The sequence below is a fragment of the Photinus pyralis genome, unplaced genomic scaffold, assembly GCF_008802855.1.
Source record: "Photinus pyralis isolate 1611_PpyrPB1 unplaced genomic scaffold, Ppyr1.3 Ppyr1.4_LG1, whole genome shotgun sequence".
Taxonomy (NCBI): domain Eukaryota; kingdom Metazoa; phylum Arthropoda; class Insecta; order Coleoptera; family Lampyridae; genus Photinus; species Photinus pyralis.
This window is the reverse complement of record NW_022170249.1, coordinates 6,004,092-6,017,410: the sequence shown is the minus strand read 5'-3', so window position 1 is coordinate 6,017,410 and position 13,319 is coordinate 6,004,092. Positions and strand designations below refer to the sequence as shown.

Below are 13,319 nucleotides of genomic sequence, written 5' to 3'. Positions count from 1 at the left end.
TTGTATAACTGAAAATTACGCACCAAACTACAGCTTCACTTGAACTTTAATAGGAAAAAGCTACCATTACAGGGCAAGGAATGTTTGCGTCAGGCGGGTTCCTAATCTTAAAACTGTTTCTAACGATTAACTTCGCAAAATGGTTAATACAGTTACATGCACCTCCCTGCGGTACAATTTAAACACGCGCTTTGAATATAAAGATGCTTATTATCTTAACACTGTTGAACTTATAAATTATCACGCTTACAAGTTGTCTCTTATTTATATTACCGGACAAATTTAACAAGCACACCGCACGTGATGGTTTTGAAAATAGGTTTGCTATAACGCCATCTGCTAGCTTATTTAGCCTTTTTTCCATATATACAGAAAAAAAGTTTTTTATTGCAAAACTTAACTCCAAACAGACACTGTGAATAAGCGCGAAGGTACCGCAGAAGGCAGATGCAGTAAAAAACAAAAAGTTGCTTTCATTTTATAAAAGATTAATTTTGAAATACAACCGTTTCCTGTTTTGAAGGAGCCCTAAAAGGGAATATTGGTATAATTTAAGATTTTGTTGACGTTGAGACTTCCATTTACATTTAAATTAATTTATTTGCATAATTGTCAGTTTAGGTTGAATAATTTAATACATATAAACCTTATCTGTATTAACATAATCTTTTCCTACATGTCCATTTAGATATAATGAAAATTTCGCAGGGAAGACGGAATCTGAATACCTTTCGCGTCTTACTTCCAGGATTTAGGGGAGGGGAGATCACAAAAAGAAATAGAATTAGTCGAGGAATGGTAAATGGAATAATTCGAAATATTGTTCGCTCGAGTTTAGGGCAGAAGAAGAATAAATCACCCCAACGACTTGACAGGTTATACTCCGTTATGGTATATTAGAGCTTTTGACAGACTGAAATCAATCAATGTAAAGCGACTCAGATCTGATCCAACAATTATTACTGAAATTTTATTATTTCTAGTATTCTGCGGCTGGTTGAATTAAAAATGAAGCTTCAGTACAGTCGACTGACTGAACTGAAATTATTGAACCGGGTGTCTTTTTAAAAATTTTATGTTTTGGAATAAGTATAAAGGGTCAGATCGGACAAAACATACAAACCATACTCTTGTGTATAAAAGTCATAGAAATCCATTTGTCTTAGACCAATTGAGAAAGTGATATTGCTGGAAGATTGCAACCTCAAGAGCTGACTGAAGTGAGACAAATTGTATTGAGAAGTACAGTTGGCAAAGTACTAAAAATATAGCAAACGGTATAGTCTGTAACAGTAGCTTTCTAATTTTCCTTTATCCTTTTTCTGTCGTCTCCATGGAAACAGTATTGTTGTCTGTCCTTAACTTCATTTTATTCCGCGCTCTGCGTCCTATTTTTCATAAAAATGACCGTTTGCATTAGACGGCGTAACCATTTGTTTCACTTTATCTACCCTTGCGATTGAAGGGATCACTTTAGCCACTCTTACTGCTAAAGAGAGACTTATCCTACAGTCTATTAAAATGCCAGTTTAACAGCTGCTATAAAATAAAATTAATTAATTGTGGCGACATGAAAATTTAGACAGAGAGCGCTAAAAAGGATATCATGGCAACAAGGAAACAGACACTTTCGAACCTTACAAGTTTTGGGCTTAGGAGGCAATAACCATATTACGTGATATATACATCTACATTTCATTGAACTAGGATAATTTAAGAGGTTCAAGTTTTTGAAGAATCAAGAATTGGTCCCGTATTAAGAATTGGTCCCGTATAAGAACTTCAATAACAATAGAAATTTCGTTGAAGTCCGTTATTGACGAGAATTTTTGCGTCGGCAAACGGCACTATTTCGTGCAAATTGTCTCATTAAAGGTTTAGGGTATCCTATAAAAAATGTTATTAAGCGGAAAAGCAAAGCGGTGGAAGCTTTCTCGGGGAGTTCTATATACCACATGTAATTAGCGTATTAGCCTATTGAAAATGGGTCAACTCCAATGACCTTAAATAGTAAACCCATTTTTTACATCCGCTTTAGGGGATTATTATTTAAGAACCCATTGAGAGGATGTGGTTTTTCATTTAATTCCCATTTAAATTTCGATTTACTTTAAATCAGTGAGAATGTCCATGGAAGGGGGTTTAAATTTAGTACTTGTAAGTTGGTTTCTTGTAAGCAAAATCAAGCGTATCTTTAAATTCTTCATGAGTGTTTGAATAAGGGTAGTTAAGAAACTAAGTAAAGTGGATTATGGATTAAAATTCGTTTATTTGTCTATATATTCTTGTTTTTAACTTGTTGGAGTTTCTTGGCCCTTTTCTTTATACGTACGCACTACTACAACCACTACCTGTACAAGATTGATTATTGCTTCGATCGTTACTGTAAAGAATAACGCGCCATATTTTTACTCGACATTTTTGTCTACATATTTAAGTGATTTATTTAGTAGTATTATAGGGTAAGTGTAAAGATTTGCGCAATGTTACATGGATCCGCCATTTTAAGTTACACTGAAATCGAAGACATCACGTGATACACTATTACCTACTGAACTACTTCGAAATATTTATGTATATATAAATAAATAAATATAAATATATTATTACGCAACCTTTTGGAGATTATTGCTGTATTGTGAATTGAATCGATTCTTCTGATTTTACGCACTCTACTTTTTTCAGTTTCAAAGAATGCATCTTCCGACCCTTCCATTTTGTCTACGTTACTTTTGTTGTTCCGAAGATTCATACATAGTATAGCTTTACTACGTCTCATATCCTTCATATTAGTTTAGTCTGTTTACCGATATTTAGTTAATTGCTTTTAAATTGTAAATTAAATTAAGTTAGGATTATGTTGTCGTTGCCCATTTGTAAACGACAGCTTGTTGTCCAGTCAACCACAATACACCATCTAACGTTCGACACTAGGGTACTCGAATACTACAAACTGTAATTAGCACTTAATAAGACCGAAAATTTAATTTACGTTAAGTCATTACTAGTAACGAGTGCATCGCAAAGCTCCCCCAAAATGAGACGGGCCGTATGTACGTGATTGTGAAACGAGCGTCCCCTTCGCAAGAGTGGTCTCCCAAAGAAACTCGAAGGCTTTCACGTATATGAGTAGGGGATGATTATTAAAAATCGTATTGTTTATATTTTTTACTCCTTCAATTATTTTATTCCTTTAGCTTTAGATTGTCAAGACCACAATAAAGATCTATTAGTCTGCCATGTTCCCCCTCCGGTAAATATTCTCCTTTCTCTTTTGAAATTTACCAAGACTAAATGGTTATCCTTTTTATTAACGAGCTCCTAGCGAGTTTATAATTTTGCGGTGTCTGCCCGTCTCTCCGTCCGTTAGCACGATAACTCATAAACGAATGGACCGATTACGATGAAATTTTGCAGGTGGATTCTTTATCAAATTTGTAGATCGGAGTTCGTGAATTGGCAATGTAGTCCAAAAAATAAGGAAGGCCCTTTTGACATCTCCGTGAGTTATGAACCGAATTGCATGAAATTCAATATGCGTATAGCTTTAGCCATATAAAACGCAATTCCAAAAATTGGGCCTAATCTCCATTCAACATTCACAGTGTCCTTTTCGCAACTCGACCATTTACAAACCGGATTGCAAGCTTTCTTATTTATGAAGGTATTTAAATGAAATTTGATACCTACATAACCACATGGAATAAAAGCAAATATAAGTCAGTTTCAAAATTTCGTTTTGCGCATAAATAAATAAAGGCAAATGTAGCGCCATTTTCCAAATTTGGTTTTGTGCAGGATGTGCAGTGCCCACTTTCTTATTTATGCAAGCAATTAAATGAAATTTCATACATATACACATAAAATAAAAGCAAAACTAACATCACGTTTAAAATTTGGTTTTGCACATGCTATAGCCATACCCAGGAGCTCGTTTTCTATATTTGTTTAGTTTATTTATTACTATAGTTCTTTTTGCTTCGTTTTGGTTAATGTACGAGAACTCCATTATTCCCTCGGCCCATCTCTACTTTGCCTGAGCTTACCGTGCACTTATTTAAAGGTAGTTTTGTTGCGTTTGCTCAAAGTGAACGTAACAAATTTGTTCAGATTGTATTTTGTTAAAAGGAGAAGGTGGGTGGGTCTTCAAAATGTAGGGTTTTATATTTTTAAGATCGCGATATCCATTTAGTTGTGTGTAGCTGTAGATGTAATTTGTTTAGCGTAGTGCATTTGTTCCTAAATTGTTTGAATTACATTTTATAATTAATAGAGAACTTGAATTATCCGGACGCTGCGGATGAAATGTACATTAAAAATATAAATTTTGGCGCTATAAAACTCTATTTCGGCAACTTGTGACTAAACAAGTCCTACTGGTTTCAGTTAAACCTATGAAATTTCAGTGCTTGCAGGATATGTGGCGCAGTTTTAAGTTATAGTCAAATTCTACCTCCTAAATTTAATATCCTCGTTTCCTGAGGGCAGTTCAAAAACAGAGACTGAATTGCTTCTATCTGAAATTGAAATTTTTCGCATTGTGCGAAAATCTCATCAAATATCATCGTCCAAATAATTCGGTAGACATGCTCCCTCGAACGCGTCTTTTTTAATGGATCGGTGTATACTAAACTGTTAGAACATCAACGACAGCAACAATAAATAGTGTACGTCAGTAGCAACGTATTATAACCGTGTAAGTATGGTCATTAATTATTTATGTACAAACAATTTAACTAATTAATTACAAGAACAAGCCCAACCGTACCCAACAAATGACAACACAATAGCTGTCTTCTTACTCTACGTTGTGAGCCTTTCGAAATAATAATGGTGATTATGGCAAGTCTATTACATCGCCATGCTGTCTCGGTTAATACGTCCATATTAAACAACGTAACGTATTTAAAGGCCAATTAACGTTAACATAACCACGTTGTGAGCTTAAGTAGATTTCCACATAAAATCCCTCAATACCGTGCGTATACCACATTCGGCTAGAAAACTAGGGAAAGTGCAGTAGGAAAATTATTTCTAAAAATAAAAAAAAAATAACTTTTATGCCCCAAGGTAGCAGGTGTATCAAGCGTTTGTCGCTTCTTAAATTTCCAATCTACTCTTAGTTGACCTTTTGTCCCTATAACAGGATTTCGTTTCCATGGCGAGGAATTTTCAATTATAATTTTCCCTCGTTGTTACGTTGTACGAAAACACAAGTCTGTGAGTATAGCTTTACGAGATTATTTTAATTAATGTGGGGAAAAGTTTCAAGTGTAGGTATTCGTTTGAGATTGTGACGCATAAATCAATTACATAGGGCTTTTGATATGAGATTTTTACGTCAGTCTGTGATAGGTCCGTAGGTAATAAGTTTGGCGGTTACTAATAGAATCCACTCACCCTTTGATCGTTGACGTACCACGTTATGTTAGGAGCAGGTGATGATGGAGGTGCCGCGCAATCAGCTATTAACGGCCCTCCACGTTCCAAGCCACCTCTATCGACGGAAACAACGGGCGCTCCTTCGGGAACAACTGAAACAATGTGTAACTGGTTAAATGCTTGCTAGGAAATGTTTCAAACCCAAAGTAGTGTTATAGAAAACAAGTTAATGGGAACGAGTGGAATGTATGTTCCAACGCCAACATTAATTTCACATTTTTATTAAAGAGTTGCCTGCGTCATTGCTATTATTGAAATCCACTTCCTATAACACTGTATAGAGTGTGTAGTAGCACGATTTGCAAACTATCAGTTTCTTGGAATAAATGCGGTTATTAATTATGCAGTACACATATGATTACTTATTCAATGGTTAATATTCAGTCAATTCTAAAAATCTGACAATCTGATGAAAATATTACTATTCAGCGTAGATTCCAATAATTTTCATTTTCGATTATGAGACTTTCGTTACAAGTGAAGAACTATAAAAGTAAACTACCTATAATACCTATTGTCAAGATATAAAGTGTAATTATTGCCGAAAATTTGTATAAACGTTCCATAAGTAAAAGTGAATTTCACACTTACTCTACGCTAAACATTTTAATTAAAAAACGAAGGAGTTTATAGGTATTACTGGAACAGACGAAGAGGAGTACTATAAACAATTTCAAGGGCAGATCTAATAAGTCTTATCACTTTATGTCAGGAAACTACGGCCTACAACATAATCAAATCAGAACTTGTTGCATTTGTTCCATAGTTAAGCTCGAGGCCTGGCTCGAGGTTTAGCTTCAATTTTTGTTTATGATCTGACGCCCTTTTTTAGTTTTTCTGATGGTATGTTAATGGGTGTACGTAGAAGCTTACAAGCCCTAATACATAAATGTTCGGATACCCACGATTTTAAAAATATTGTAACTTAAAATATTATTGTTGTGTTTTTTTATTAATTTTTGTCTGACTGATATTTAGTAACTACAATTTTATATTGTAATGCAAAATTAATTAATTACAAACTTTGAAATAACACAAAACTACGTAAAATTAGAATTTAATGTGACACAAAAATGTTCGGACACCACCCCTTAATAATGAGTTACATCCCCTTTGGCTTTAATAACAGCCTGGATTCGTGTAGGTATGGTCGCCACTCGCCACAAGAGCTTTACATTTATCGGTGCCAAAGGTATCCCAAATCTCTTGTAATTTTTTCCTCAAAGAAGCAATATTGCTAATATTGTGGTCTTGTAACCATTTCGTAGTCGTTTTTGCCGTGTGACATGGTGCTCCATCTTGTTGAAAATCAAAGTCTGCATCAGGTGATAATGTCCCAAGTGAAGGCAATAAACTTTGTTCTAAAATTGCTTGATATTTCTGAGCATTAACAATACCATTTATAAAGTGCAATTGTCCCATCCCATTTGCAGACATACTGCCCGACACCATTACACCACTGGGGAATTTTACAGAACGCTTTAAGCAATGCTTCGTTCTTCGTTCTGATAACTCTTTTTCGATTATCGCCCACACTGATATCAAATCGAGATTCATCACTAAAAATGATTTTTTTCCAGTCTTGATAAGACCCCGCCTGCCGTTCCCGAGCCCACGGTAACGTCTTCTTTTTTTTTTTTCATTTGAAATTAAGACGCTTCAACTACGTGGTCATTAGCGCCGTGTGATACATGTTGACACAGTATGTTATATTTCTAGTTTCGTTAGTTTGATAAATCTAATTATGTTTGCTATATGGTATTTGTTGTTAGGTTGGTCGTCTGATCGTTCGTAATGTTACAATTCCTTCGTTCGTTTTCAAAAGCATTGCACTCGGTTATTAGGTGATTTATTGATATGGGGGCTTGGCATTGTTCACACATTTTTGGTGGCTCTTTCTTCATTAGGTGGCCGTGGGTAACTCGGGTATGTCCAATTCTCAGCCTTGTGATGTCCACCTGGTCTTTTCTTCGTGTCAATTTATGGTAACCGCCATCGAAGAATGTAGTGTCTCTAATTGATCGTAGTTTGTTCGTCAGTGGGTCGATAGCTTTTCATTGGATTTCCCATTTTTGTCTAAGGTTTTTGTGGATACTTTTTTTGAGGTCGTAGGTTGTGAGCACTTTTTCGTCGATATTTGGTTTTTCAGTTGCTTCTTTGGCTAACTTATCTGCGGCTTCGTTTCCTGCGATACCTATGTGTGATAGGATCCAGATGTAGTCCACAGTCTTGCCGTTGTTGTGTACATCCTCATTTAAGTCGGAGATTTGTTTAATTAGGGGGTTTGGCGATAAAAAGTTTTTTATGGACTTCAGTACACTTGTCGAGTCGGAGAGAATCTCATACTGTTTATTTTCACTTCGTTTTATGTATTTTAGGGCTTTTATTATAGCTACCGCTTCGGCTGTGTAATTTGTTTTTCTGATAAAAGAGGTTTTTCTTTGGCCTATTTACAAAAGTATTTTCTAATGCTCAATAATTTTAACCTAAAGACCAAGTTACTTTATAAAAATGCAAATCTGATTTATGGATCCAGGTACAATCAAGCACTAACGAAGCACAAACGGTTGGCACAAAACATTTCATTTATGCTTCCAAAAGAGGGGTCGGAAAACTGGTACCCTGTACTCAAAAAGGGGTGGACGTGCTGGTTTTCTTTTTCGTGCACAATCAAGCACTAACGAAGCAGGAAACACAGACGATTTGCATGTAATATTTCGTTAGTGCCTCCATTACCGGGCCAAATTCGTGCACCCGAACATAATTTCAGCTTCTTTGAGTTTATAAAGGCGAAATACCTTGTCTTCCCTTCAACGGAATTCTACAATACTATTTAATGCCACTGAAACATAGCAAACAACTATCGTTAGCCGATGATGATAACTTTGCTGTATATAAACGCGTTAGTTTTAGCACAGATTCTGTGGTTTTAGTTATTTCAGTAAAAATCGTTTTTCGCGCATTTCTGGTATCGAGTGTTAAACGACGTAGACGACATGTGTAATAGTATATAATACCGTTCCCAGTATCGACTCTTGGGACACTCCAAACAGCTCTTTCAAATATGAGCAAGACAGACTGTTACTTTTTGCAAATGGCCGAATGTCGAATCACTATTTACTACTAAAATTACCCAGTGCGAATTTCATATCTCAAAAGTAAACTCCCAAATTGCAATCAATGAATGTGATATTAGGAATATCAACTTATACTGTAGAAGATTCGGCTATTAATTTGAAAAAGTTTTTCGATGGCACATAAATCAATTAAACCCTGGGTGTAACATTTCATCAATTAACTACGTCAAAATTTACTGGAATATCAATCAAATCTGTCGAGAAGGTGTCGATGTCGTTCCATCGACCACTCCAAAAAAAACTGGGCCGATTACATACATTCTTGCTGCACCAAAATTAGTATCTAAAAAGAAACTGGAAAAACAATCTCGTACAAATTAATTGTATTCCGTTACAGTTTGCGTAACGCAAAAATGTGCTGTTTGAATGACAGCCACAGAATTCACCAAACATGCAATTCGCAATTAGGCCATAGTCGCCCTCATTTAAGTTCGTTTCTGCTGGAATGTAAGAGAGTTCTTCACTTTTTAATGCTCAATCTTTGCTAGAAAACCAATTTTACGCTCTGTACGTACGTAGTAAGTGCATCGAAATTCTTTTTATTTTGTTAGTATTACTATTCGCGAAATTTTCATTTGCTTTATACGGATACCATTCAATCTGCTCTTAAAAGCGCGCATACATTTATTTTTAGCTGTAGAGATACATTTTATCAGCAAAAACGCAACGTAAAAATATACGGAAGCGCTGCAAGCTCAACATACCTATTAAATTGGGTCAAAGTATTAGCACAGATTTAAAATCTGTGGTATTAGTATATTAAAACGGTAATTTATAATGTGAGCGATTAAGATAGGAGTGACTATTATAATCGCACGTTTTACGCTATTTTGTAGTCGAGTAGGCACAAAACAGAAAATGGCAAGTGTGCTAGTTGCTATGACTTTTTTTCCAAACAATTCAACTTTTTCACAAAAAACTAAAACATGGAACCTTCATCATCAAGAGACGAAATTAGTGAAAAAGTGGAAGAAGCAGAGAGTTTGTTTCCCAGAAGATCTGAATCTGAAAATTTTTAAATTACATGTGCGCCTCTAGTGCTAATCGGAATCGCGAATAGCTAAATATTGAAATAGTCGTTTTTTTGAATTGTTTCTTTTATCAATTATTCAAAAGCCTTTCAGCCGATTTAAATAAAATTTGGTAGGCTTATTTGTCGTCATAAGGGTCTTCCTTTGGTAAAAACCGATTCACAATTTTTACATGTTCTGGAAACCTTTTGTCTAATAATGTTAAAACGAAGTGCATTGTTAGCACCACGCATGAGTTAATGGTACCGGCATGTATTTTAAAAAGTTTGACCAAAAAACCAAAAAAGGAACTGTGTGGAAACCGAGGTGGAAACTGTTGCATTTCGAAGCATTCAATGTCAGCTTGTCACTTTCAATTCCACTTGTACCACCTTAATTGTCGTTTGATACTGTCAGCACGTTTTTAATATTATAGCGATTAGCGATTTCGCCATTGAATATGCACTCCATTCAATGGTTTCACACAAGTGTAAAGTACTTTTGATGACATTTTATTTATTTTATTTATATTTAAGGCGAAAACCTTTTTTTTCTATTTTAATGAAGGTATCTAAACAGAAACGTTTCCGATTACTCCATGAGGCACAACTATAATAACATTAATGCTCAACAAATGTAAGAAATCTGAACGAAAGAATCGTGAATGTATTGTTGTATAATATTTAAAATAATGGACTGTATAATTTTTAATTAATGTTTGCACTTACCCTTTTTTTGAAGAAATTCCTTCGCCACAAGATGAATATGGAGAAGGAATAAGGTAAATGCAAATTTTCAATAATTGTTTTCAATTTCCAGTTCGTTATTCACGCTTTTAACAATCACATTGAACAAATTGCTATTATTTAACAACAAACTAGACGTGTAAGAGACTACTTATTTGCACGACGGACTAAATGCAATTGACCAGTTATCTACGCGACCCTGGCAGATTACGAAATTGTGGGAAATAAAATATTCATTTTACCATGATGCGAAAACCAAACATGTATAAAAATGGGGCCACGACCTCTAGAAATCGAAACAGTATTAAACGCCGGATTGTAATAGGTAAAGGGCAGATAAAGTGAATTTCCGAATTACCAAATATCCTTACATCTGGAAATCCCCTTGAAATTAAATATTTATTTGGACTACAATCGGATGCTTTACCTACGGGATACATGTCAGAGTTTATTATTGGAACACCCTTGAATTCGCGTGTTTTGATTTTGCCACATTCGGTTTTGCCCTCAAGATAAAATAGAATCCTTTATATTCGTTATCCCTTATTTTATGAACGCAAAAATTATATACACGCTACAAAAGTAATCGTAAAGGATTTACAAAACGAGCATTTCCATATTAACGGCCTTTTTTCCGAACAGATTAGCTACCCCAGCCAATTTCGTTTTCACCCATTTAACCAAAATCATGACAAACCGTTAGTTGAAAAGTGCCTTCTATTAATATTTCGGAAACATACGCTTGCAACTTTGACCGTTAACAATCAATTTTTTCACGCGTGTTCCACACATTACAAGATCTACGCAAGAATAATCCATTTTTTTACACTTGATTTCAAGTTATTTTTATAGGAGGTATCTTCCGCTGAAATTTCAGAATTGAGCCTATTTCTTTCATGTTATTATTTTTACCCAAAATCGTCCAGAAACCTTCATTTTCATGCCTACTTTCTGTCAGGAAATTTTAGTTTCCATGAGAGAGGCAGAGCAGACTACGTTTCCTGCCGATTGTCATTTTACTGGCCGCACCTGTCACTATACGTCACTTTACCGGTCGCATTTGTGACATTTCCAAATGTCTATAATGACTCCTGTCATCACTGGCATATTGACATTAATCAAAAGTTCTATATAAAAATACGATTTCGAGCAAAATTTAATATAAAACTCGTCAGTAAAATGACATTACCTGACTCGGAAATTAAGGTAGCCTCGCACTTCAATATTTCCTCGCCAGTAGTGTATCATTTTCCGGACTTTTATGTAAATATCTATTTTGTATAGTAAGCAAGAAAAATCCGAAGAAAGGTCTGTCTGCGAATGCGCAACGTCATTTTTGGTCCGAGAGTTGCATTTGGATTTATAGGAAGCATTTTCTTCTGGCATTCGAGACGAATTGGACCACAAATTGTAGCAATTTATTTCCTCATGTATGTATTAATTATTTTTGGTTCACGGTCACTGCATTAATTGTTTGAGATTCGCTCGCATACTTTCATTGTAACTGTCATTGTGTTTACTGGCGTCACCTGAGTGTAGGGTGATGGTGAAACTCATGAGGTTTTATTTATTATTTCTTTATTTTTAGTCTTTACTCATAAGTCGACGGGGTTACAGCCAAGAGCCGCTGTACCAACCCAACCCACTATACATTTACAAAAATCGATGCCTGAACCTGGATTCGAACCAGTGCGGCGGTCTGGCTTCCATGCCACTGCGCTACACAGGCCGCTTCTAATTGAAATTTGCAATTATAATTATTCTGATGATTGAGCCTATATTTTGTAGATTTCCGGTTTAGTTTTCTGGTAGCAAGTTAAGGACCCTCCTTCGGGATTTCTCAGTCTACAGTTAAGAGTCGAGAACAGTCCCAGCATTAGGTGTCGTAACTCATTTGGTCACAGTTATTTTTCACCCCTGAGACTGTCTCTTCAAGGCGAAAATGTTGGTTGGCAAATAGCAAGTGTACTGACTTACAGCAAACAACTCAAACTTCCACAAATGTTAATGAACACCCAAATAAAAGTCTTGCATGGAAACAATACCGGTCACAGAACACCTGATGCCGGTCTAAAATCGTATAGTTTAATATGAAAAATATACGACAGTTCACCCGCATCAAGTGTTCTGTGACCGGCATTCTTTCCTGGCTAGACTAATATATAAATTTATCTTGTGGCCAAGATCATGTAATCAAAACATAAACATAGATTGTGCAAGCATTACACCAAACACGTAAACGATTTAAGAAAAAAGGTAAACGGTATCAAATACGTAATTCTGCATTGAGGTTAAATCAAGTCAATTTCAATGGAAAATTATAAAAAATGTAACATGTTCTATACAAAACACAAATATATTATAAGTAAATGGTGAAGTATAAACTAGGAGGAGGAATTTGTCCATGAACTAATTATTTCTTTGGCCGTTACTAAGTATTACAGTTTTTGTACGTTATTTAGTAATGCTCAAAGATTTTGATGTCCCTACTTAGACATGAATTTTTCACGAAATTCATCGCAACGCACTAAGATATAGAGTTTGTTGTATTCACGTATGAAAATTTAGTTGTTGCTGAGAAGGTAGCTTTGTAGTAACTTGCAGAAGAAACTTACTACATCTCGTAGTAATTGCATTACGCCTGTACACGACGACATAGGGGAATTTTCAATGTGAAATGCACTAAAGGAAGGTGTGAACGTATACCAAACATCCACAGTAGTTTTTGCTTCTCTTGTATGCATAATTAAACCAGACATTTCCTACCTACAGTTTCTACAGGAATATGTGTAAGTGCCACCCCTCTATGCGATGCACTTTTTTACGAGCGAAAATGTGTCAAGAAAATGTTGTTTTTCATAATTTAGCATCAGGTAATATGAGCGATGAACCGAAATTGTTCAAAGTAAGATTAAGGTGGTTTCTAAATTATTAAATGCGATACACAATTTAAACCTGGCAGGAAAGTGCGTGGTGAGCGCGTG

At 35.4% G+C, this 13,319-nt stretch overlaps 1 protein-coding gene across 1 annotated transcript in view; it reads right to left on the bottom strand.

Moving 5' to 3' along the window:
* LOC116168514 overlaps window positions 1-10,775 on the bottom strand; it is a 50,322-nt gene extending 39,547 nt beyond the window's left edge. Inside the window, exons 1-3 of the mRNA XM_031484441.1 lie at window positions 10,767-10,775; window positions 10,318-10,336; window positions 5,401-5,534 (exon numbers count right to left, since the gene is read on the bottom strand). Coding sequence (XP_031340301.1) covers window positions 5,401-5,534; window positions 10,318-10,336; window positions 10,767-10,775 — 162 coding nt within the window. The remainder of the gene's footprint in view (window positions 1-5,400; window positions 5,535-10,317; window positions 10,337-10,766) is intronic.
* Window positions 10,776-13,319: the final 2,544 nt, after the last annotated feature.